The sequence below is a fragment of the Saccharomycodes ludwigii genome, chromosome II (assembly GCF_020623625.1).
Source record: "Saccharomycodes ludwigii strain NBRC 1722 chromosome II, whole genome shotgun sequence".
In the NCBI taxonomy this organism is placed as follows: domain Eukaryota; kingdom Fungi; phylum Ascomycota; class Saccharomycetes; order Saccharomycodales; family Saccharomycodaceae; genus Saccharomycodes; species Saccharomycodes ludwigii.
Window position 1 is genome coordinate 1,551,815 of NC_060201.1, and position 21,350 is coordinate 1,573,164.

Here is a 21,350-nt window from a genome sequence, read left to right on the forward strand (position 1 = left end):
TTTATATATATAAATCTATCAAAGTTATAACGCTTAAAAGCTTTGAAGTATGAGAGTTAGTGTCATTATTATTATTGTTTGTAAATGCCAGCGTTATAAAAAAAAAAAAAAAAAAAAAGCAAAGTACTGCAAAAACCAACAAGTTTAACCAGTTTAGATAAATATAGCAAAAAAAAAAAAAAAAAAAAAAGAAAAAAAGAAAAAAATAATCATTTGGCTACTCTATATAAATATCTTCTGACCACTTCCTTTATCTCTTATTTATCTATCTTTATTCTGCACCATTGATACATATATATATATATATATTTACTTTCCTTTGTAAATTTTTATTAGTGACCAAAAGTTAATGCAAAAAAATTTAGTCAGCACGAAATCTTTATCTTGACATTAACGGACGAAAAAAAACCGTCTGAAAATCATCAAAAACTTTAATGTGTATAATAGTTATACAATGACAGATATGAAAGTAAAACCTAATGACATTAGCCAAGTATTTAAAAAAAACGTGACTGTTAATGCAAAAAATGAAGAGGAAGATCAGGAAAATGAATCGTTTTACTCCACAAGAGAAACAAGTGATGAGGTGGCATTTACCGATTTCAATACATGCAATTCAAATAGTACACATCACACCATTTACTTAAAAAATCACATCCCAACTGAAAATATCAATAATACTCAGATTTCTGATGAGACAAATCTTACTTTAGAACAAAAGCATCGTTATTGCGGCACTTATTTGTTGGGAAAATCCTGCTGTCATTATTATTACTGTCGCAAGCATTATTCTTGTTATTGCTTCTGTGGTTGCTATAAGAGTAAGTATAAAGATGGAGAACCTAATGGAGATGATGAAAGTTCGTTTAAAAATTATCAAAAAACTACCACCTTAATTAAAAAATGTATCCTCCGAAATTGCAACATGACCACTAGTAATTTAGTACACAAAAATCTTTTTTTTTATTATCAGTTTCAAGAAGAAAAACATTTTATAAAAACTGTGGAAAATCCATTTTATTATCAGAATATTGATGATTGTAGCTTTTCTGATAATCTGACATCAACTGGTAATGCAGTTTATGATAATACTAATAGTGAACCAGCTTGTCCAGAGAAATCGCTAGACAATAAAAACCATTTAAAATTGAAAAAATGGATACCTTGGAAAGTACATGGTTTCATTAACTTTTTTAAGAATTCAAGAGGAACAGTGCTATTATGTTTTATGTTATTTACTTTTTTATTTTTGATATTAGTTCCTCTGATTAAATTGGCAATGAGGATAAAGAAAAATTAATATTCATTAGAAGTTCTATTTTCTATTTGGGTTTTTTATACTTTTTGTTTTTTTTTTTTTTTTTTTTTTTTTTTTTTCTTGAGCATGTTAGTTACAAATAGCCTAAATTCTATTGTTTTAATTTATTTCATATATTCTGGCGTAAAGTTCCATTAAATTAAACTATCTGCTTAAGTATCTTTTTTTATTTCTTCTCTTTTTTTTTTTTGAAAAAAAAAATGAAATAAAATGAAATAAAATAAAATAAAATAAATAAAAAAATGGCATTAAAAATTATAAGACCACATGATAATATTTGTAACGGATAAATTATATTAAATAGTAGTAAGTAAAAACATGAGCACAAAAAATAAAAATAAAAATAAAAATAAAAGCATATATATTACAATTTGATAGTATACGTCCCTATAAAAGTATACCGTTCAGCTCAATTCCTTTCATAACAAAGTTTAGTATCATTAAACGTTAAAATTCCTAAGCCCAACTGCTTACTTATAATTTCTTTATTCTTTAAGTGCTTGTTGTCGTCACTTTTGTTACTATCACCCTTTTCAAAAATAGCTGGTGTTGAAGCAATGATAGCAGGTTTAATTTTTTCAATAGCTGGCAATAATGAATGAGTACTATGATGTTTAATGTTATCGTTTGGTGCTGGTGATGAAGGAGAAGAAGGTGGAGAAGTATAGGGGTTATGTTCTGTTGAAATACAAGCCCTTTGCAATTTATGTTTTTTCTTCCTAAAAGTTAAATCTTGTGTCTTCTCTACTAAGGTTTCAAAAAGTAGCCTTTTGTCCTTAACACTTTTGGAATTTTGTAGCTTTCTAATAAACTCCAAAGAATCTGAATCATTATCTGAATCATCGCTATCAACAAAATAATATTTACGACTATTATACTGATTTTTTTCTGAATTGAAAACCTTTGCAGATAATCCTGAAGTTATTGGAGTTGATTCACTAGAAGATTGTTTTTTAAATAATTGTAAATCTGACTTATTATTTTTTGCTGATATTTTTCTTAATCTCGGAATTTCAAAATGAGAATCTTGTTTAAATGTTTTTTGTGGTGATTTCACGTCAACGTCATGAAATCCAGTTACCATTTGGCCAAGTGGTGTTGAGTTTGTGTTCAAATTCCGGTTAAACAAATAATGAAAACCATTGATAATTTGTTCATATGTAACTTGCTCTAAGTTATCATTTAACTTAGACTTAGAGCTTGAGTCATTGGAATTAGAGGGAGAAGTAGAGAAAAAAGTGTTGTCGTCTAGGTTAATATTTTTATTTGTATTACTCTTACCAACGGCATCAAAAATCGAAGTATTTTGTTGCTGTTGATTAGGAAGATTTTTCACATCTCCGTTGTCATAGGAACAACAATAAATATCATTCTTGGATTTTTTAAATTCCGAATCGTCCGTTAATGTCTGTCTTTCAGGAGTTGAGTGTGTTTCACTATTAATGGGGCTATTCGCACCATTCATTCTATTTGTAACATTAAAGATGTTTTTGTTGTTGTTATTGTCAATAGGAGTTGTTACAAATGGATTACCTTGTTCTTTATTTATTACAATAGCTTCAGTTTCAAGAATCTGTTCTGCTACTGTAAAATCCAACTTTTCGTCCACAAAATTCTCGCTTGTTACCTCTGGTATTGCCTCCCGTGGTTTTGCTAACTCTTCTCGTTTCTTTAACTCTTCTGGCTTCTCGGACTCCTCTGATTGAGTTTTTTCTTTAAAACACTGTTTTCTTGTCTTGTTCGTTTCTTTTTGTTCATCTATATTTTCTGACTGTTGCATTTCATTTTCTTCTTTCTCACGCCCTGCTCTCGTGGCCATTTGAAAACCAGCTTTTTTATTTAAAGGTATATCGTCAAATTCATCTAAATCTATGAGCAAAGCGCCATTTTTAATATTACTATGAGCTTGTCCTTCTACCTTTTCTATTCTATTCATATCTTCGTCATTGTAACTTAGCATTAATAGTTGATCCTTATTTTCCAAAAGCAATTTTTGATATAAATTAAATAAAGAATCAACGACTGAAATTTTATACTTGGAAAACGTATTTAATATCATTTTTCTAGGTTCCAAAATATCAAATGCATTGTATATTAATTTTCTTTTCCATCTAGATCTTATGTTTGTGCTTGAACCATTAGTTTCAATACTGGAGGTAGAAGTACCAACGGTAGAATCTGGAGCAGCTAAAATAGATTTTTTTTTATATATGATAACTTCATTGCCTATCGCTCTAAGTAGTGTACAAGTTCTAGATAGATTTATTATGTCTGGGGTATCTAACTGGATACAAATATGAAATAAAATCCTTAAAGGTAAATTGCAATATGATATTTTTGGGTGTGTGTTATCGGTACTAATGGGTCTATTTACAAAATTTTTAAAAGTATCTCTTTGCTTCAATGCTACATTATTATCTTTGTCTTTGTTTTCATAATCATAGTTATTAGCAAACTCTTCTGTATCCGTTTCTTCCTCTTCTTCCTCTTCTCCCTCTTCTTCCTCTTCTTCTTCTTCTTCTTCTTCCTCTTCTTCTTCATCATCTTCATCTTCTTCTTCCTCTTCTTCTTCTTCTTCTTCTTCTTCTTCTTCTTCTTCTTCTTCCTCATCCTCATCCTCTACTTCGTCTTCAGTATTATTTAATTTTTTTGCCTGTTCTTCCCGATTTAAAAAGGTAATACGGGTGGTAAAGTTGAAAAATGACATGTCGTGTGCTATTATATCATTTAAAATAAACAAACTCCTTAACCTGTGACTTTTTAATCCACAATTTGATGGAATTTTAGATGGGTTTATAAATTATAAGTTTTTTATTTTTCTTAAAGTATTTTTATTTTCTTGATTTTTAGTCTGTAAATGATGAAGCAAATTTGATAAAGTTTTGCTTAATTAACAAACAATTTGTATAATCCAGAAACATGGGGGAAAAAAAGGTATAAAACAAAATAAAATAAAACAAAATAAAATAAAATAAAAAATAAAAATTATTTAAACTGCAACAACCGTACCACATATTCTACCCATTATTGATATTTGTTCCGAAGGACAGCTGGACTAATTTGAACCGTTTTTTTTCTTTTTTCTTTTTTTTTTTTTATTATTCGAAAATTTGATTGTTTGCTGTTAAATTTCGTTAATATTTTATTTTAACAAATCTACTAAAATTATTACGTTTAATAACTTTAGGTCCCATTCACACAACTCTTAAAAAAACATAAATACTCGTTTTTTCTGTAACTTTTATACCATTCTATTAATTGAAAATATTAATTGCCTGAAATTTGCGATCGTTTATTAACTCAAAAAAAAGAAAAAAAGAAAAAAAGAAAAAAAGAAAAAGAAAAAAGTACAGTGTAAAGTCATAATAGCTACAGTCTATAAGAATGTTCCCTCCAACTTACATCTTTAAAGCATTAGGATACTCCACATTATTTTTATATTCTCTCTGCCAAGCATTGGATGATAATGAAATTAATTCCAATGATAACAATTCCATATTTATCAAAGGCATTCCTAAAACGTTGCAACCATTGTATAAACCAATAAAAATTCCTGAGAACGATATTAATGGTCAATATTATTGGAAATGCTTAAATAATCCCGAAATTATCTTAAGATATGATCAAATCAATGATGATTTTTGTGATTGCCCAGACGGGAGTGATGAACCAGGAACTAGTGCTTGTTCCAATGGTAAATTTTATTGTGAGAATGAAGGTTTTAAAAGTTATTATATATCAAGTTATAAAGTAAACGATGGTGTTTGTGATTGCTGTGATTGTTCAGATGAAACTAACCAAGTTACCGAAAGCACTTGCTCTGAAATTAATGAGAAATATACAAAAGTTATAAATAGAGAATTAGATAAGCATGAGAAGGGGAAACAATTGCTAAAAAATTTGTTGCAAGAGTATGCTGATAAAATAAACCATGATAAAAACGAATTCAAAAAATTGAAGCCCGTTTATCAAAGTTTGAACCGTGAACTTGGTTCATTAAAGACACAAATAATGAAAAAAAACCTGGTTATTGATCTAAGTAAAAGAAAGGCTAACAAGAAAGCCGAGCACGTCAACAATGATAAGGGGTTAATTGGTTCAGACTTTGACAAAAAAGTCGATATTAGTTTACTTTCTTCCAGTATTAAAAAATTTTACGATGAAAATATTGTAACTTTCAAAAAATTTGTCTCTTTGAAAAAAATAATGGATGATTTATTACAGGAATACAATGTTAATTTAAAAGATGATGTTGTCAATTCCAATATGGATAAATACATGGGCTTGTTAAAATACTTGGAAACCGAAGGTTCTAAAAAAGGATATATGGATGTTAAAGTTGAATTTCTCCAAGAACAAAAGTTACAATTGATTAATTTTTATGAAGTTGAATTATATAACGTTTTCCACGGTAATTTGGATGAATCTGTTTATATTAGGGACCTAAAAAGCTTAAAAGGTAAATACAATATGGCACAGACTATTATTAAGATGCAGTCGACTTTACATAAACAAATAGTCGACATATTGGAAAATAACTTAATCCCTATTATGAGCGATATTGCCACAAATTATAATGTTAACTATCAAGATTCTGGTGTCAAAAAAATGGTTAAATCTGTTAAAGCACAAAATATTAATGAAATACCTAATAAAGTTGTCAAGATATCACCAAAAGGTTATGAAGAAAATATTGAAAAGTTGGATAAGTTCATTGCAGAAAATGGTGCTAAAGTTTTCAGTGAGGTGGAGAATAATAATGATACAAATGTCCAGAAACTTTTCTCGCAATCTTTCAAAGTTAAAAATTATTTGTTTGATAAACTTTCTGCCCTTGTTAAGCCACTCAAATCGAAATTCACACATGAAGATGACATAATTGAAGAAAGCGAGAAAATTATAAGGGAATTGAATAAAAAGATTGAAAAAGTGAGCGCTGAAAAAGACAGAATTAAAGCATTATTAGAAGAATTAAATGAAGAGATCACTAATTATGAAAAGCAAAACCGTGAAAGTTTGAAAGCCAGTGATAATGATGCCGTTGAGCCGCATAGCTCAGATCCTATTATTCATATATTGAGAACTAATTTCTATAATTACTGTTCTAAACAAATAGTTGGCTATTATCAATACGATTTATGTTTAAACGATAGATTGTATCAAACTAGCTTACTTGATGGAAATAGGGTGTGTTTAGGTGAGTTTACCTCTTTTAAATATTTCAAAGAACAGGTTGATCGAAGATTTTTCTATAATTTGAAATTCGAACAACTGATTCAAAACTTGGATGTTTTCCAAAACGATGAGGATTTTTTTTCTGACCGTGACGTTAATGGTAATAAGGACGAACTTTTCAAAGATTTGCAACATATCAATAATGGGCTAGCATTATTTTATACAAACGGGGATAAATGTTGGGATGGGCCCAAGAGATCTACAAGAATATATATGTATTGTGGGGACAATAGTAATAATGAATTTTTTAAGATCTTAAAGATTTATGAACCTTCTAAATGTAATTACGTAATTGAAGTTGAAAGTCCATTAGGGTGTGAATTTACTAATATTGATGATGATGAAAAAGATGGTTTCAATTTTTCTAGGCCCATGCACGGCCCTAAGTAAAAAAAGAGTAAAAAGAAATAATATAAAATTCATTAAGTAGCATGTGGGGGGGGGGGGTTATCTGTTTGTTTATTTACTTGTTTTTATCGTTTGTGTATTTTTTTTTTTTCCACTTCAGAATTCTGTTTTCTTGTGGCAAACCGCACTTTATAAGTTGCAGTACTTTGAGTAAATAATAAAATGTAGGTTCTATCTATTATTATTATTGAACTAGATTTATTAGCAGTAGTAACTATTTTGTTTTTTTTTTCTTTTTATTTATATTTTTTATTCGGTAAATAAGCGTGCTTGTGATATTAGTACAGTATGATTTTTTAGGGGGGAATTACAACTGAAAAACAGTGCGACAATGAACAAATAAATTTTTCAAACCGTTTTTTTTTTTTTTTTTTTTTTTTTTCTTTTTTTTAAAATGGAAATACTTCCTAGAAGATTAAAGAGAAAAAGATATAAAAGTGAAAAGTCCGACTTTAAACTTAAAAAAGTACCATATAAAAATAATTGGATCAATTAATTTTTTTTTTTTTTTCTTTTTTTGTGGAATTAATTTTTAAAGGAAACAGTACGTTTGCCCCCCTCGCCCCTTTCTCCTATTTCATTATTGTTACTATCCGAAGCAATAAGAGATTGTATATTTACCGGATACGTTTAAAGAGGCATTAAGATTTGTTTCTACTTGTTTTAATTTTTAATTCCAGTTAATTTGTTCTGTTAGTATTTAATAAATAAAGTGTTAAAAAAATAGCTCATTTGCCGCTGTAAAGGTTCATTAAAATATATTTAGCATTAGTAATTAAAACTATATATATAAAACCAAAGAACGTTAAAAAAAAAAAAAAAAAAAAAATTTTATTATTATTATTATTTATTAAATCATTATTATATTTTCAAAATTTCATCTCCTGCTCACCACACCTTTAAGCATCAAATAGTACCCAATATATAACATAACAAAAATGACTGAATTAAAACACAGGTTTCTACCTGTAGATAAAGTGGATTCAATTAAAGATACATCAAAATACACTGTTTTAAAAAAGTTACAAGATTTCAGTTTTCAAAGTGTGGCCACCTTTTCATCGGATGAAAAAAACATAAATGGCAGTAATAATCATAGTTCATCATCTACTAGTTTGATCAGCGGTGGGTTTGGGTTATTGAAGAAAGCAGTAGTTGGTACAGTTCACCACTCCGAAAATAAAGTGGAAACACAAACTTTTTATTTTACCGATTTAGATAGTGGTAAGTGTGGTTTGATCCAGTTTGTGTTTTCTAAAGTTATGGGGGGCTTATACAAATCTGTTCAATTAAATTTTAAATTGTTTAGCAGTGATCCAAATGAAAACAAAGCCTTTAATTTTTGGCAAACCATAAAATTAGGTGAAATAATTAAATTTACTGATTTGGAATTCAAAACTAAAGAATGCTCCATGAAAATCAAGAATACTAAGGATAAATCTTCATTTGGTAAAATGGTCTTGAAAGTGGATATTGATAATTACTGTCACCCAAGTGATAGCGAAGAATCGGATAATAATGAACAACATGATCACATTCATAATACCGACAGCAGCATTTCCTTGCATATTTTTTTGAATGTTTATTTAACCGGTGAAGGATTTAAAATCAATAATAATGGATGTAACTATTATTTCGATAAATTAACTACTGAGTTGGAAAGTAATAAGTTTGTAAGACACGTTTTCATCCCAAGAGGACGTGCAAAGGGTGAAATTAAAGTCAAATCTGAAAAATTAATGGGTGGGAAAGAGCAGATTTTGACCTTAAAAGAAGTTCCTACTTTATACATTGGTGCCGTTCAGGCATTAAAACCACACAAGGCTGCTAAAGCTTGGAATTTTGTTAATTATCAAAGCAAAGATACGGCCATTGTTGTTATGGAGTTTACTACAATTAAAGAGTATGGTGGGCCACTTACTGTAACGTTTGGTTGTGTTCATCACAAGGGTAAATTAGTTGAAGTTTATAGTAATAACAAACCGGTTTCATTAAATGCTGAAGAATATCAAGGAAGTAATGGGTATAAAGCAGATGAGAGGGATGGATATAGGAGAATAAATTGTGTTCAAAAAAATAAAGTTGAAGGCAAAACACAGCGTGTTTGGAAAGTGCCTACTGCGATAGAATGTCCAGAGAAACTATTATTTTCTGAAAACAATTTACAATTGGTAGCTACATATGATATTATTAAAGAGTTACCCAGTATTGTACGTAAATTGATTGAAAATATAGCCGGTATCAAACCATATCTATTTCAGTACTGTCAGAATAGCACTGTTGAAATACACGGACATGAAGAAAAGGGTATTTCCATTGTAGAATGCACTTATATTACGAAATAGCATAATATTTTATATGTATATATTTTGTTTTATCATTGATACTATTATTATTATTATTAAATATATAAGTAGCTATATGATTTATTTATTCCTTTTAATTTATTTTAATATTCTTATTACGGTAAGTTATTTAATCTCTTTTCGATGGGGGGGTAAAAAAACAAAAAAAAAAAAAAATCTTGTATTGACATTTTGTCCTTGATTTGACGCTTCGTGGGAAGTAACACACTTTTTCTATTTGTCTTTTTGACTTTATCTTTTTTTTTTTTTTTTTTTTCTTTTCTCTTTTCTTTTTCCTTTTCTTTTTTTTTCTTTCTCTTTTTCTTTTATACGCTAAAGCAAGTTTAAGAAGATTCACACAAAATATGTTAATTAACTTAAACTGTCTTTTTAATTATAAATTTAACGTGTAATTATCACCAAAAATAAAAATACGAGGTAAGATATACATTAATCCATTGCCATTCAGAGATAGAAAAATATCACAATAAGAAAGAAACAAAAAATTAGAAAAAGAGAAAAAAGAAGACGACTGGTCTGATATTTTCTATTCCCTTTCTTCCCTGTACTTTAGTTTTTTTCTTTTCTTTTTTTTCTTTTATTTAGTTTATCTATTTATTAGTAGCCTTAATTTTAATTAAATGATAATAAAAAAAATAAACAACATTTCCATTCAATTATTGAATAAATATCGTACTAATATAGGATTACAACTATTGATCAAGTGTAATACGATTGATTTATATTAAATAGATTAAAGACTCAAGGATAAAAAGAAAAAGTTAACAATCGAGAATAATATAACAAGAAAATTATATTTTGTAGCACAAATAGTAAACAAATTATAAATATAAAAAAATTAAAAAATTAAAAAATTAAAAAATTAAAAAATCAAAAAATTAAAAAATTATAAAATTAAAAAATTATTAAATTAAAAAACACACGTAGCTACAGCAATCAATTGGTATAAGTGCGTAGTTAAGAATTATGGTTACTAAAAACATGTCTTCCAAATTAAATGGCATACCCAATGTGCTGGTTACCAACAGTGGTACTGAAAATAGAAGTATAATTGCCAAATATGGAAATAAAGGTAGACCAAGGAGATTTAGCTTGCTCTATTCTTCTTCAAGCAGCAGTGATATTAGTAGTGCTTCATCGGATGAAAGTGCCGAAGATTCTGAATTAAGTGATGTTTCTAGTGAAGATCGGGTCGTATCGTTAAGCAATAAAAAGAGAAACAATAACGATAATAACCAAAACAATAAAAATAAAAATAAAATCGATCAGCCCAAGCCTACTATTAGTAATAATAATATAGATAGTTTCAAAAGAAAATTAATACAATCATCATTAAATACAAACACATTAGGTAAAAATAGTAAGCTTATACAAGGTTATCATGGTAAATACGAAAATGCTATAGATTCGAACAGTAGCGATGATTGTGGCAATGGAGCAACTAGCTATGATACTGAACAAGATTATGAAAAAGGTAGCTTATACAGTTCTTCGGATGATGAAAATGTTGATTTTGTAAAATTAAGTCTGCAAAGAAAGAAAAAAGCGCTTGAATCATTGAAAAATAAAAATAATAATAATAATAATATATCTCTGCAACAAAGCAGAAATTATAATGACAAAAATAAAGAAGATATAGAGGAGCTCGAAGAAGATTTGGGCGAAGAAATTAATCCTGGTATCGGTGGTAAGAGCACCGCCTCTAAAAGTTCAGCTTCACGGCAACACACTTCCGATAAAAGTACCATAGATAAATTGAATGTTCCCAAGTTTGAAGATGATAGCAGTGATGAAAAAAGTGCAGATGATTATAGTAATATTTACGGTACCAATGAGCCCCATAATTATAGTGGAGAACACAAAGAGGAAGAAAATTTACCAAGCACTGATAGCTTCTCTTATGATGATGAAAATGAAGATGATGAAATTGATTCTGAGGCATATTACAAAACTATAGGAGAAGAAAGTTCAGTTGAAAGTGAAAAGGCCGGTTTAGAAACTGGCGAAGAAACTGACAAAAATATACTAGAGGAGGAAGAAGCGAATATTTTAAATGAATTGGAATCAGGCCTATCATTTAATGGAAGTGAAGAACTTGATGAGAATGAAGCCAAAGAACTGGGATTTTCTGATGACTTATATGGTACTGTTAATGGGAACTATGAAGATGGTTATATCGATGGCAACGAGGAAGATGAATATGATGATGATGATGATGATGATGGTGGTGGTGGTGGTGGTGGTGGTAGTGATGATTACTATTTGGGTGAATTTGAAGAACCACTTTATACGGGTCCAAAACTTTCCAGTTTGGACTATTACAAGGATAATAATGATGAACCGTTAACACTAAGCACATCCCTTCCGCTCGTTTTAAACGAAGCTAAAAAAAAGAAAATTTTAAGAAAAGAAATGAAAAAACAAAAAAAGGAAGAATTGATCAAGAGAAGAAAAAAGTTAAAGGCAATTGTGAAAGAGAAAAGAGAAAGAGTTAACATTCCTGACTTCAGAAATCAAAGTTCCATAAATGATGAAGCTTATGATGAAGTTTTTTATCAAAAATTATTTGATGATCACCCTGCAACCACCATAGATATTAAAACAAACTGCATGCAAAATCGCACAAATATTCCTTCCATTCAAAATAATAATGGTGTTCCCTCGTCTGTAGCAGGAATAGCAACTGTATTATCAAGAAAAGATGATGTTATTCGCTTGGATGATACACCCGCTTCTGCCTTGGTCAATCGTAGAGACAGTACTACTTTACTTTCTAATCTAGTTCGCCGCAATAGTAGAGTTCTTCCCTCACACTATCATGGAAATAATGTTTTGCTAGATAATATGAATAATTATTCTTCCGATGAATATGAGGACTTATTACTTGAAGTAGCTTTGCTACCTAGCGACAATGAATCAGATGATGAACATGATGGGAATTGTGAAAATGATCATGGATATAATAATTGCAACAAGAATATAAGTTGTACTAGAAATGCTAAGGGTCAATATATCCCTAATTCCAGGACAAATTCTGAATTGAAAAATACCACTACAAGCAATTCTACCTCTAAATCTATTGATGGTACAATTTCCGGAGATTTAAATGTAACGAATCTTAAAGAAACTACAGATACTGCCGCCAATAGCAAAAATAACGGTTTGGATACGGTTAATGACATTATAGACTCCAATACAAACAATAACTATGGGAGTACTGGTAATGATAAAAAGAATAAAACAGCTAAAGAGCAAAGTACCAGTTCTAATACCATTGGTGCTACAAATGGAAAAGCCTATGGTTCTGAGGACTATGATAGTGATGATGATGATGATGATGATGATGAAGATCTAAGCCTATCGCATATTTTTATAGATATTGATGATTTAGACCCCGATGCGGCTTATTTTCAGGAGGATTGTTCCTCTGGTTCTTCATTATCATCTTCCGATGATAATATAGGTAGTTCTATGGACACAAATAATAATTCTAAAGAGAAAATGGATAATGAGGTTATATATTATATTGATGAAGATTCTACGGATGAAGATGATTCTTTACCACCTCAAAGTTCTAAGATTATTGGCACAAGGGCAAAAGAAGTGGTTAGTGCTAGTACTGTTGGATTAAAACCACCTAGGTTGGGCACCTGGAAAACTGATGATTCAAAACCATTCAGTATTATTGATGGGTTATCTACAAAATCATTATATCCTTCGGTCCAGCTGCAGCCATCACCAGCCAAGTCATCATTGATGAACACGCCGTATACGGATGGGAATAAATCGGACGTTACTGGCAATAATAGTGGTAATGATCATGTTATTAATGAAAAAGATGATGGATCGACCATGAAATTAGATGATTTGTTAAATATGGATGAGGATTCTGATGAAGATGATATCGAAAACAAGATTGCCCTGAAGGTTCTATACAACTCACAAAATAAGCCTAATGTTCCATTGTCGGCATTTAGAAATAAAGGTGTTGATTATGATAATATGCTATTATTGAATGATGGTCTAGAGGATTCTTATGCAGGCAATTCTATAATTCAAAAGGTTCCGATCGGTTACGTTGGTAGTAAAAAAACAAGAAAAAAATTGGATAAATTGAAGGAAATTCAAAAGAGGAAAAGATTGAAATTGAAGAAATTGAAGAAAAAACAAAGAATATGGAGGCTACAAAGAGAGAAGGAGAGGCTACAAAGAGAAGATGAGTTGTTGTGTGAACTTGAAAATAAAATAAGAGGACAACAGCAGGAAGGGGAAGGTAATGATGAAAACATAGGACAGAAGAATGAAAATACAGCTGACTCAGCTACTATTGGTACTGACTTAAGGGGTGAAGAGGGCATAGTTGAGGAAGGAGATAAAAAAAAAGATGATAGCAAAGATAACGAATTGCAAGATGGATATTATGAAGAAGACGATAATGAGTTAGATTTAGCAGAACTCCTGGGTGATAAAAATGGTTCGCCTGATTTGATTATTGAACTAGCGCCAGATACTATATTAATAGATGATAACACAGGAGATGTTATACTGACAGACAATTATTTGGATGAAGTTATTGGGAATCACATAATTGGTGGTAATAAGGACAGTATTGGTGGTATTGATAAAACAGGCGGTAATGGTGAAGAGGATAATGGTAATGATGAAGATTTATTAACTTCTCTTACTGCTCCTGTGTCACTAGATGACAATAATATTCATTCTTTAAGCGCATTAAAAAGAAGAAGACAAAGCATGGTTGAAGCGAATTCTGAAAATTTAAGATTTACTAAGGCTGGTTTGTTCAGTGAATCGGCTTTAGCTGATTTGGAAGATATTATCATGGGTTCTAAAAATAATATAGATAGCGGTAACAATGACGAAGAGTTTCATGATTTGTTACAATAATATTAAAAATGTGTTACTGTGTTTGGTTTTTTTTTTTTTTTCTTCCTAATAATTAAGTCATCTGTCATTTCCTGGTATTGCATGGTGTAGAACTTTTTCTTTTATAAACTTCATTATATGAACGAATTATTTATATATATATATAAATTTATGTACATTAAGATTGTTTATTATGTTTTTTATTTCATTTATATAGATTAATTTTATGCGTTTTGTACTTTGCTCGGTTGGTTGGGCCATGGTATTAAGTACGAAGTGTCCGAACGAAGGTTGTTCACGGACTTTTATTATTATTATTATTATTATTATTATTATTTCAACGTTTCTTTTTTTTGTTTTTTTTTTTTTTTCTTTTTTTTTTGTAAGGACCATTCTTTTAGGCAAACATTTTAAAAAAAAAAAATTTATCATTTTGTAAATACTATCAACAATTACTCTAAGATTTAAAAAAAGAAAAAAAAAAAAAAAAAAAGAAAGAGATAGTGGAATATTCAATCATAAAAGTGTCATGTCTGAATTAAAATCTGCATATTCAAATATCAATACCTTAAAACCATTTTACGCGCCAGGTGGTGGTATAGCATCTATATCATCTAATGGTGAATTTTTAGCTGCAAGTGTTTTAGACCAAGTTAATATTTTGCAAATTGATATTAACCAAACTGATAGATCTATTAAATTATATGAAAGCATTGAAAATGAAGACGAACAAGAAATCACTTGTTTACAAGTTACACCTGATGGGTCAAAATTATGCTTTGTAAACCAAGCACAATTGATAACTATCTTTGATATTAAACAAAGTAAAATTGTGAAAAATTTTAAAGTTAGTTCACCAAGCTATGTTATGGCCTGTGATGAACTGACTTCCAATATTTTAGCCATTGGTGGTACCGACGGTTCTATCACCATTTATGATCTAAACAACGGCTATATCACACATTCTTTGAAAGGTCATGGAGGCACTATTTCTAGTTTAAAGATTTATGGAGAGTTAGATAGTGAACATTGGTTTTTACTTAGTGGTGATACTAATGGTGTCATCAAAGTTTGGGATTTAATTAAAAGTAAGTGCCTGCATACTATGAACGAACATACCAGTGCAATTAGGGGTTTGGATATGACCGCAAATAAGGATTCTAACGGCATTAATACAACATCATGGAAATTAATCAGTGGTGGAAGAGATAATGTTATCAATCACTTTACCTTCACTAGGCGTAAATATAAGTTGGAATTGACGATTCCAGTCCATCAGCAAATTGAAGCATGCGGGTATTTGGCAAATCCTGAATATTGTTATGCTGCAGGTGGTGAAGCTATTTTCCAAATTTTCGATTCAAAAACAGGGAAAGTTGTTAAGAAAACAGTTAAACCTTTGGAAGAGTTATTTATTGTTGGTGTTTTACCAATAAATTCTAAAAAGGATTTTTATTTGGTTTTATCTGATCAGTCCTTATTTAGGCTTGTTGATCTCGATGATGAGTATTTTATGACGAAAAATGAAGAGGATAATGAAATACTAATTGATTGGAAAATTGCAGGTAATCATGGTACGATTGCCGATATGAAATTGGTTGGCCCCAAATTAAATAAGTTGGCTTTGGCCACAAATTCTCCCACATTGAGAATCATTCCAACACCGCCATTATCATCATCGGACAATGAATCTATCATTAAGTTAGATAACTTATATGAGGTGGAAATGTACGAGGGGCATTCTGACTTATTGAACACATTAGATTGTACAGAGGATGGACAATGGATTGCTACTGCATCAAAGGATAGTAGTGCTATATTATGGAAATATGATGAAGAGTACGAAATTTTCAAACAATATGCTCGATTTGAAGGACATGCTGGTTCAGTTACTGCTATTGGGTTGCCCAATGCTGTGACTAGTGGTGCTGTTCCATCATTTTTAATTACTGCTTCTAATGACTTAACAATCAAAAAATGGAAGATCCCCCTAAGTAAAGAAGATGAAATAATTGTTATTAAGAATAGTGAATATACAAGAAAAGCACATGATAAAGACATTAATGCATTAGACATATCACCCAATGATTCGATATTTGCGACTGCGTCCTATGACAAGACGTGTAAAATTTGGAATATAGATGATGGCGAATTAGTTGCCAGCCTAAGTAACCACAAGAGAGGGTTATGGGATGTTAAATTTTGTCAATACGATAAGATTCTGGCCACGTGCTCGGGTGACAAAACTATCAAATTATGGTCTCTAGATAATTACACTGTAATGAAAACATTGGAAGGACATACTAATGCGGTCCAAAGATGTGAATTTATTAATAAAAACAAGCAAGTAGTTAGCAGTGGTGCTGATGGTTTGGTTAAGATTTGGGATTTAGCCGAGGGTGAGTGTTTGAAAACTTTGGATGGACATTCAAATAGAATATGGTCTTTGTGTGTTAAAAATGACGGTGAGGAGATAATTAGTGCTGATGCGGATGGTGTTTTTCAATTTTGGAAGGATAATAGTATAGAAGAAGAGTTGCGTAACTTGGAGGAAGAAAAATTGAAAATTGAACAAGAACAATCATTAACTAACTATTTAAGGACTGGAGATTGGGTTAATGCATTTTTGTTGGCTATGAGGTTAGATCATCCAATGAGATTGTATAATGTGTTGAATCAATGTTTAATCTCTGCAAATGACAGTGACGATGAGTACATTTTTAATAAGGATGTAGATGCTGTTATTAGTACATTGGATAAGGATCAATTGATTACTTTGATGAAAAGATGTAGGGATTGGAACACTAATGCAAGAACACATTTAGTGGCCACTAAAGTGATTAAATGTATTATTAAGACCCATAACATTAACAAACTAAGTGAACTTCCAAATATGATGAAGTTAATTAATTCTATAATACCATATACTCAAAGACATTACACAAGAATGGATAATTTAGTGGAGCAAAGTTATATTTTGGATTATGCATTGATTGAAATGGATAGATTGTTATAATAGTGGATTATAGCCGGCTGAATAGTTATGCTATGTATAAATGAATAGAATATTGTTTTTGTTATAATATTACTAATAAGTAACAACAAGAAGAAAAATATTTTTCTTGTTTATGTAAAGATTATAAGTTTTAGAGGACATTTCTCGAGAAATATCGAATGACCACCGTTCCAATAACAATACTATGCTGTTATATATATACATATTTACAGTTTTATTATTAATTGTTTCATAGATCATGGCCATTTTGTATTATTAGCTTCTAACGTTGGAATATACTATAGTGTGTTGTAGTACATTAATCAAATTCACAATTAAGATAAGAAAGATATTTTGCAGCTTTGTAAAAGTATATGTTTGTGATATTTTAAAGAAAATATTGAGACTGAAGAGCAGTTGATACACAGGGATTTACTTTATACAACAATAAAAGCAATTTATAAGGAGATTACTGACAGTTTTTTTATTTGTTATATGTAGAGGAATAAATTTGAATATAAGTTGTTGATCGTCATTAGCATATTTTAATTTATTTTATTTTAGGTAAAGGAAAATTCTTAATTTTTGTCGTTTCTTTTTTCTTGCATTATGTCGATTTTCAGTTTTTTTTTTTTTTTTTTTTGTTTTTTTTTTTGTAAGAAAAAATATATATATATATATATATATAAATATTTTTCTTTGATTTTTAACAATGTTATATATCATTGTACAGTCTAACAAGCTTGAGAAACTTTTACTTTGATTTCAATTATATATAACTTTGTTTTGTTTATTTATTTTTTTTTTTTTCTTCTTAATTGGAAATAATGGGAAAGAGTAGAAAGAAAAACAGAAGGTGGTTTTTAACAATATTCATAGAGGCAATCGTTTTTAAATACACAAAATGAACACTCAAGAACTTCAATATGATAAATTGACCATAAAAAATAACAATAATAAAAAAAATAATCGTAACAGAAAAAAGAAGAAAAGAAGAACAGCAGCTGTAAGCAGTAGTAGTGAAAGTGACAGTAGTGAAAGTGATAGTAGTAACGAAAATGAAAATGGAAATGCTATAGTCAGTAAAGGTGAAGAAGATGTACAATTAACGGATAATGAGGATGAACAACAAGCAATAATACCTTTATCAAATAAACAAGAGTCATTATACAATGAAGGATTAACTTTGGAAACTAAGAAAAAATTAATTAGTGTAAATTTAAACAATATTAATATAAATAAAAATGGTATTAATGGTAATCGTATTGGTAACTCAACTGTTACTGAGGAAGATTTAAATAAAATATCAGAAGATTTGGATACTTTGGATGAAAAAACAATAAAGAATAAATACCTAGGCATGATATTCGAAAATTATGGTGATGACATTAATAAATTAAAAGATGTGCCTGATTTTACGAATAGATCTTTGGTTATATTAGCAAATACGTTAAAAGAAGGTGTCAAAATGTTTGATAAAGATAATTTAAGTACCATATTAGAATAAAAAAAAAAAGAAAAAGGGGGAAAACAATATACGTCTTGTGATTAAGTAGATTTTTTCCTTTTAATTTATTTTTACTCAAGAAATCGAAAACTTGTATAATAATAAATGACAATAATAGATATATAGATGTATATATAATTATAAGTATTGTGCCCTTCTTTTTTTTTTTTTTTTTTTTTTTTTCTTTTCTTCCTTAGTTCTTTTCCTCAATTAATTTGACAAAAAACCAAGCTGCACCAGCAGCTATACCACCTACGGAAACCATCTGAAAACCTTCATATATTCTTCTATTTAATGTACACATATCACTCATTGTTAATTGAGCCTTAATATATCCAAACCAAAATAAAGTAAAGGTCATTACAATCACACTATAGATCAAACCCCTTACAACATTATTTACAAAAAAATAAGGAATTAAGGGAATAAACCCACCGAAAAAATAACCTGCACCAATAGTTAAACAACTAGTTAGAGCTCTATTTTCAGCAGGTTCATCTAGTCCCCTGCCATATTTAATTATAAAGTCTACCATTAACTCTGGGTTTTTTTGTAAATCCTTTATAAAATTGAGAATTGTATCTTCCGAAAAATCAGGGTTGATTTCTAGTAGTATATCTTCTACATCATGGTTGACTTCGTTACTAGTACCATCATAAAATTTTCTTTTCTCTAAATTAACTTCATTATGGTAATAATCTGCTTCACTTTTTGCACCTAAATAACCACCTAGACCCATAGATATTGTGCCACTGATTAATTCAGCAAAACCACCTGTTATGACTAATTTAGAATCACCTAAAGAGCTTAAACCTGCGGTCAAAGCAAATGGAACAGTTAACCCGTCACTCAACCCTATAATTAGATCGCTCATTATTCTTGGATCCATTTTACCGAATAATAAATTTATAAAGCCCCGATCTTGGTCATAATGAGTGTGATTTTGTAGCATGGGCATATCTTCTGAGGTAGTATCATATTCTTGGATGGTACCACTGCTATTAATATCCATAGTAGAAGAAGTGTTAGCTCCTAGTAATGGGGAATTCTCGGTTGTAGTTGTTGTATTTGGGTTGGACAGGGATGGTAGAAACCTAGAAATTACGTGTTTTAAACTGACCAATGACATATTATATGAGAGGATTAAATTTTTTTAATATATAAAATGGAATAAATAAAATGAATAAATTGAAACAAAAAAGAAAAAGAAAACAATCAAAACAAAAAAAGGAAATGTACCTGTATATCTTTTTCTTTTTTTTTTTTTTTTGTAAATATTTGGTTGCTATTTGTATTTTATTTTTGTTTTATTTGTTTTGTTTTGATTGTATATAATTCGTTAAGTGGGTTTCTGTTAAATTGAATTTTAAAATTAGTTATTAATAATAATAACAATAATATTATTATTTTTTCCTTTTGAGTAAAACAACAAAAAAAAGAAAAAAAAAGGAAAAAAGTACTAAAATTTTAAGTTGTCTCAAACAACAAAAACAAATTTTTTTTTTTATTTTATTTTTACGCACGCACCCCCCCCCGCTGACCACATGGGTACACCCGTGCATCTTATTCGGACAGAAAGATATCTCCCTCGCGTGTTTGCTATTCTCGGTCTTCGGTATTTAACTGTAATTAATTATTTACTTCAAGTTTAAGAAATTTAATATATAATAAATTAACAACCAAATTACGAAAAAGAAATTTACACTTTTTAAAAATAAACAATCTAAAAGAAAAAAAGTTTTGCCATATTTCAATTATTTTCAAACATTATAAAATAAATACAATAACAAACGAAATAATAAACAGAAGAAAAAAAACATTAAAAATCTTATATATCACATTACACTAAAACCAAAAAAATAAAGAAAAAAAAAAAAATATATATATATATATACATATATACTTTTAGTAATAAAACCTAAGATTGAGTAGAAGAAGAATATTTTGTAACGGATCTAGTACCTTCAGAAACAGCATGTTTAGCTAATTCACCAGGTAAAATTAATCTTACGGCAGTTTGGATTTCTCTAGCAGATATAGTAGATTTCTTGTTATAAGCGGCCAATTTGGAAGCTTCAGTAGCAATTCTTTCAAAAATATCGTTAACAAAAGAGTTTAAAATACTCATAGACTTTTGGGAAATACCAGTGTCTGGATGTGTTTGTTTCAAAACCTTGTAGATATATGAAGAGTATGTTTCCTTTCTAGCCTTATTTCTCTTTTTAGTTGGTTCAGAAGTAGAGGCGGTCTTCTTGGCTGGTGCCTTAGAGGCTGGTTTTTTAGAGGCAGCGGAAACAGTGGACATGGTTTATTATTTATCGTTGTTATTAGTAGTATAACAATATTTTGGTATTTAAACTCCTTTTTCTTTTCTTTTTTTTTTTTTTTTTTATTTCTTTTTCCCTCCTTTTCTTTTCGTTGTAAACTTTTACTCTTTATATATATATATATAATCTTTTTTTTTTTTTTTTTTTTTTTAAAAATCCTCTCAATTATCATCCTTATTTAAGAAATAAAAAAAAAAGACGAGTGGGTAATAACAAAAAGTTTAGATATTAATAAAACAGAATGAAAAGTAATTTATTACTTTCTTCTTCTATCTTGTTTAGGGCGTATGTACCAGAACGGTCTGAAACA

The 21,350-nt window shown here is 29.4% G+C and overlaps 9 protein-coding genes across 9 annotated transcripts; 6 read left to right on the top strand and 3 right to left on the bottom strand.

The window, feature by feature from the left end:
- Nucleotides 1-454: 454 nt before the first annotated feature.
- SCDLUD_001902 (uncharacterized protein) lies at nt 455-1,300 on the top strand (the record flags this gene model as incomplete). The annotated part of the gene is made up of 1 exon (XM_046076884.1): nt 455-1,300. One exon carries the CDS (start codon nt 455-457, stop codon nt 1,298-1,300), a length of 846 nt encoding a protein of 281 aa, XP_045936017.1.
- Nucleotides 1,301-1,727: 427 nt separating this feature from the next.
- Nucleotides 1,728-4,025, bottom strand: MFB1 (Mfb1p; the record flags this gene model as incomplete). Its single annotated transcript, XM_046080912.1, has 1 exon — nt 1,728-4,025. The coding sequence occupies one exon, from the start codon at nt 4,023-4,025 to the stop codon at nt 1,728-1,730; it is 2,298 nt and encodes a 765-aa protein (XP_045936018.1).
- A 677-nt stretch (nt 4,026-4,702) lies between these two features.
- On the top strand, nt 4,703-6,943 carry GTB1 (Gtb1p; the record flags this gene model as incomplete). Its single annotated transcript, XM_046080911.1, has 1 exon — nt 4,703-6,943. The coding sequence occupies one exon, from the start codon at nt 4,703-4,705 to the stop codon at nt 6,941-6,943; it is 2,241 nt and encodes a 746-aa protein (XP_045936019.1).
- Nucleotides 6,944-7,899: 956 nt separating this feature from the next.
- On the top strand, nt 7,900-9,306 carry SCDLUD_001905 (uncharacterized protein; the record flags this gene model as incomplete). Its single annotated transcript, XM_046080910.1, has 1 exon — nt 7,900-9,306. One exon carries the CDS (start codon nt 7,900-7,902, stop codon nt 9,304-9,306), a length of 1,407 nt encoding a protein of 468 aa, XP_045936020.1.
- Nucleotides 9,307-10,293: 987 nt separating this feature from the next.
- On the top strand, nt 10,294-14,232 carry IFH1 (Ifh1p; the record flags this gene model as incomplete). Its single annotated transcript, XM_046080909.1, has 1 exon — nt 10,294-14,232. The coding sequence occupies one exon, from the start codon at nt 10,294-10,296 to the stop codon at nt 14,230-14,232; it is 3,939 nt and encodes a 1,312-aa protein (XP_045936021.1).
- Nucleotides 14,233-14,740: 508 nt separating this feature from the next.
- Nucleotides 14,741-17,227, top strand: UTP13 (U3 snoRNA-associated protein UTP13; the record flags this gene model as incomplete). Its single annotated transcript, XM_046080908.1, has 1 exon — nt 14,741-17,227. One exon carries the CDS (start codon nt 14,741-14,743, stop codon nt 17,225-17,227), a length of 2,487 nt encoding a protein of 828 aa, XP_045936022.1.
- Nucleotides 17,228-18,110: 883 nt separating this feature from the next.
- On the top strand, nt 18,111-18,713 carry RSA3 (Rsa3p; the record flags this gene model as incomplete). The annotated part of the gene is made up of 1 exon (XM_046080907.1): nt 18,111-18,713. One exon carries the CDS (start codon nt 18,111-18,113, stop codon nt 18,711-18,713), a length of 603 nt encoding a protein of 200 aa, XP_045936023.1.
- Nucleotides 18,714-18,906: 193 nt separating this feature from the next.
- CCC1 (Ccc1p) lies at nt 18,907-19,842 on the bottom strand (the record flags this gene model as incomplete). Its single annotated transcript, XM_046080906.1, has 1 exon — nt 18,907-19,842. The coding sequence occupies one exon, from the start codon at nt 19,840-19,842 to the stop codon at nt 18,907-18,909; it is 936 nt and encodes a 311-aa protein (XP_045936024.1).
- Nucleotides 19,843-20,631: 789 nt separating this feature from the next.
- On the bottom strand, nt 20,632-21,018 carry HTB1 (histone H2B; the record flags this gene model as incomplete). Its single annotated transcript, XM_046080905.1, has 1 exon — nt 20,632-21,018. One exon carries the CDS (start codon nt 21,016-21,018, stop codon nt 20,632-20,634), a length of 387 nt encoding a protein of 128 aa, XP_045936025.1.
- Nucleotides 21,019-21,350: the final 332 nt, after the last annotated feature.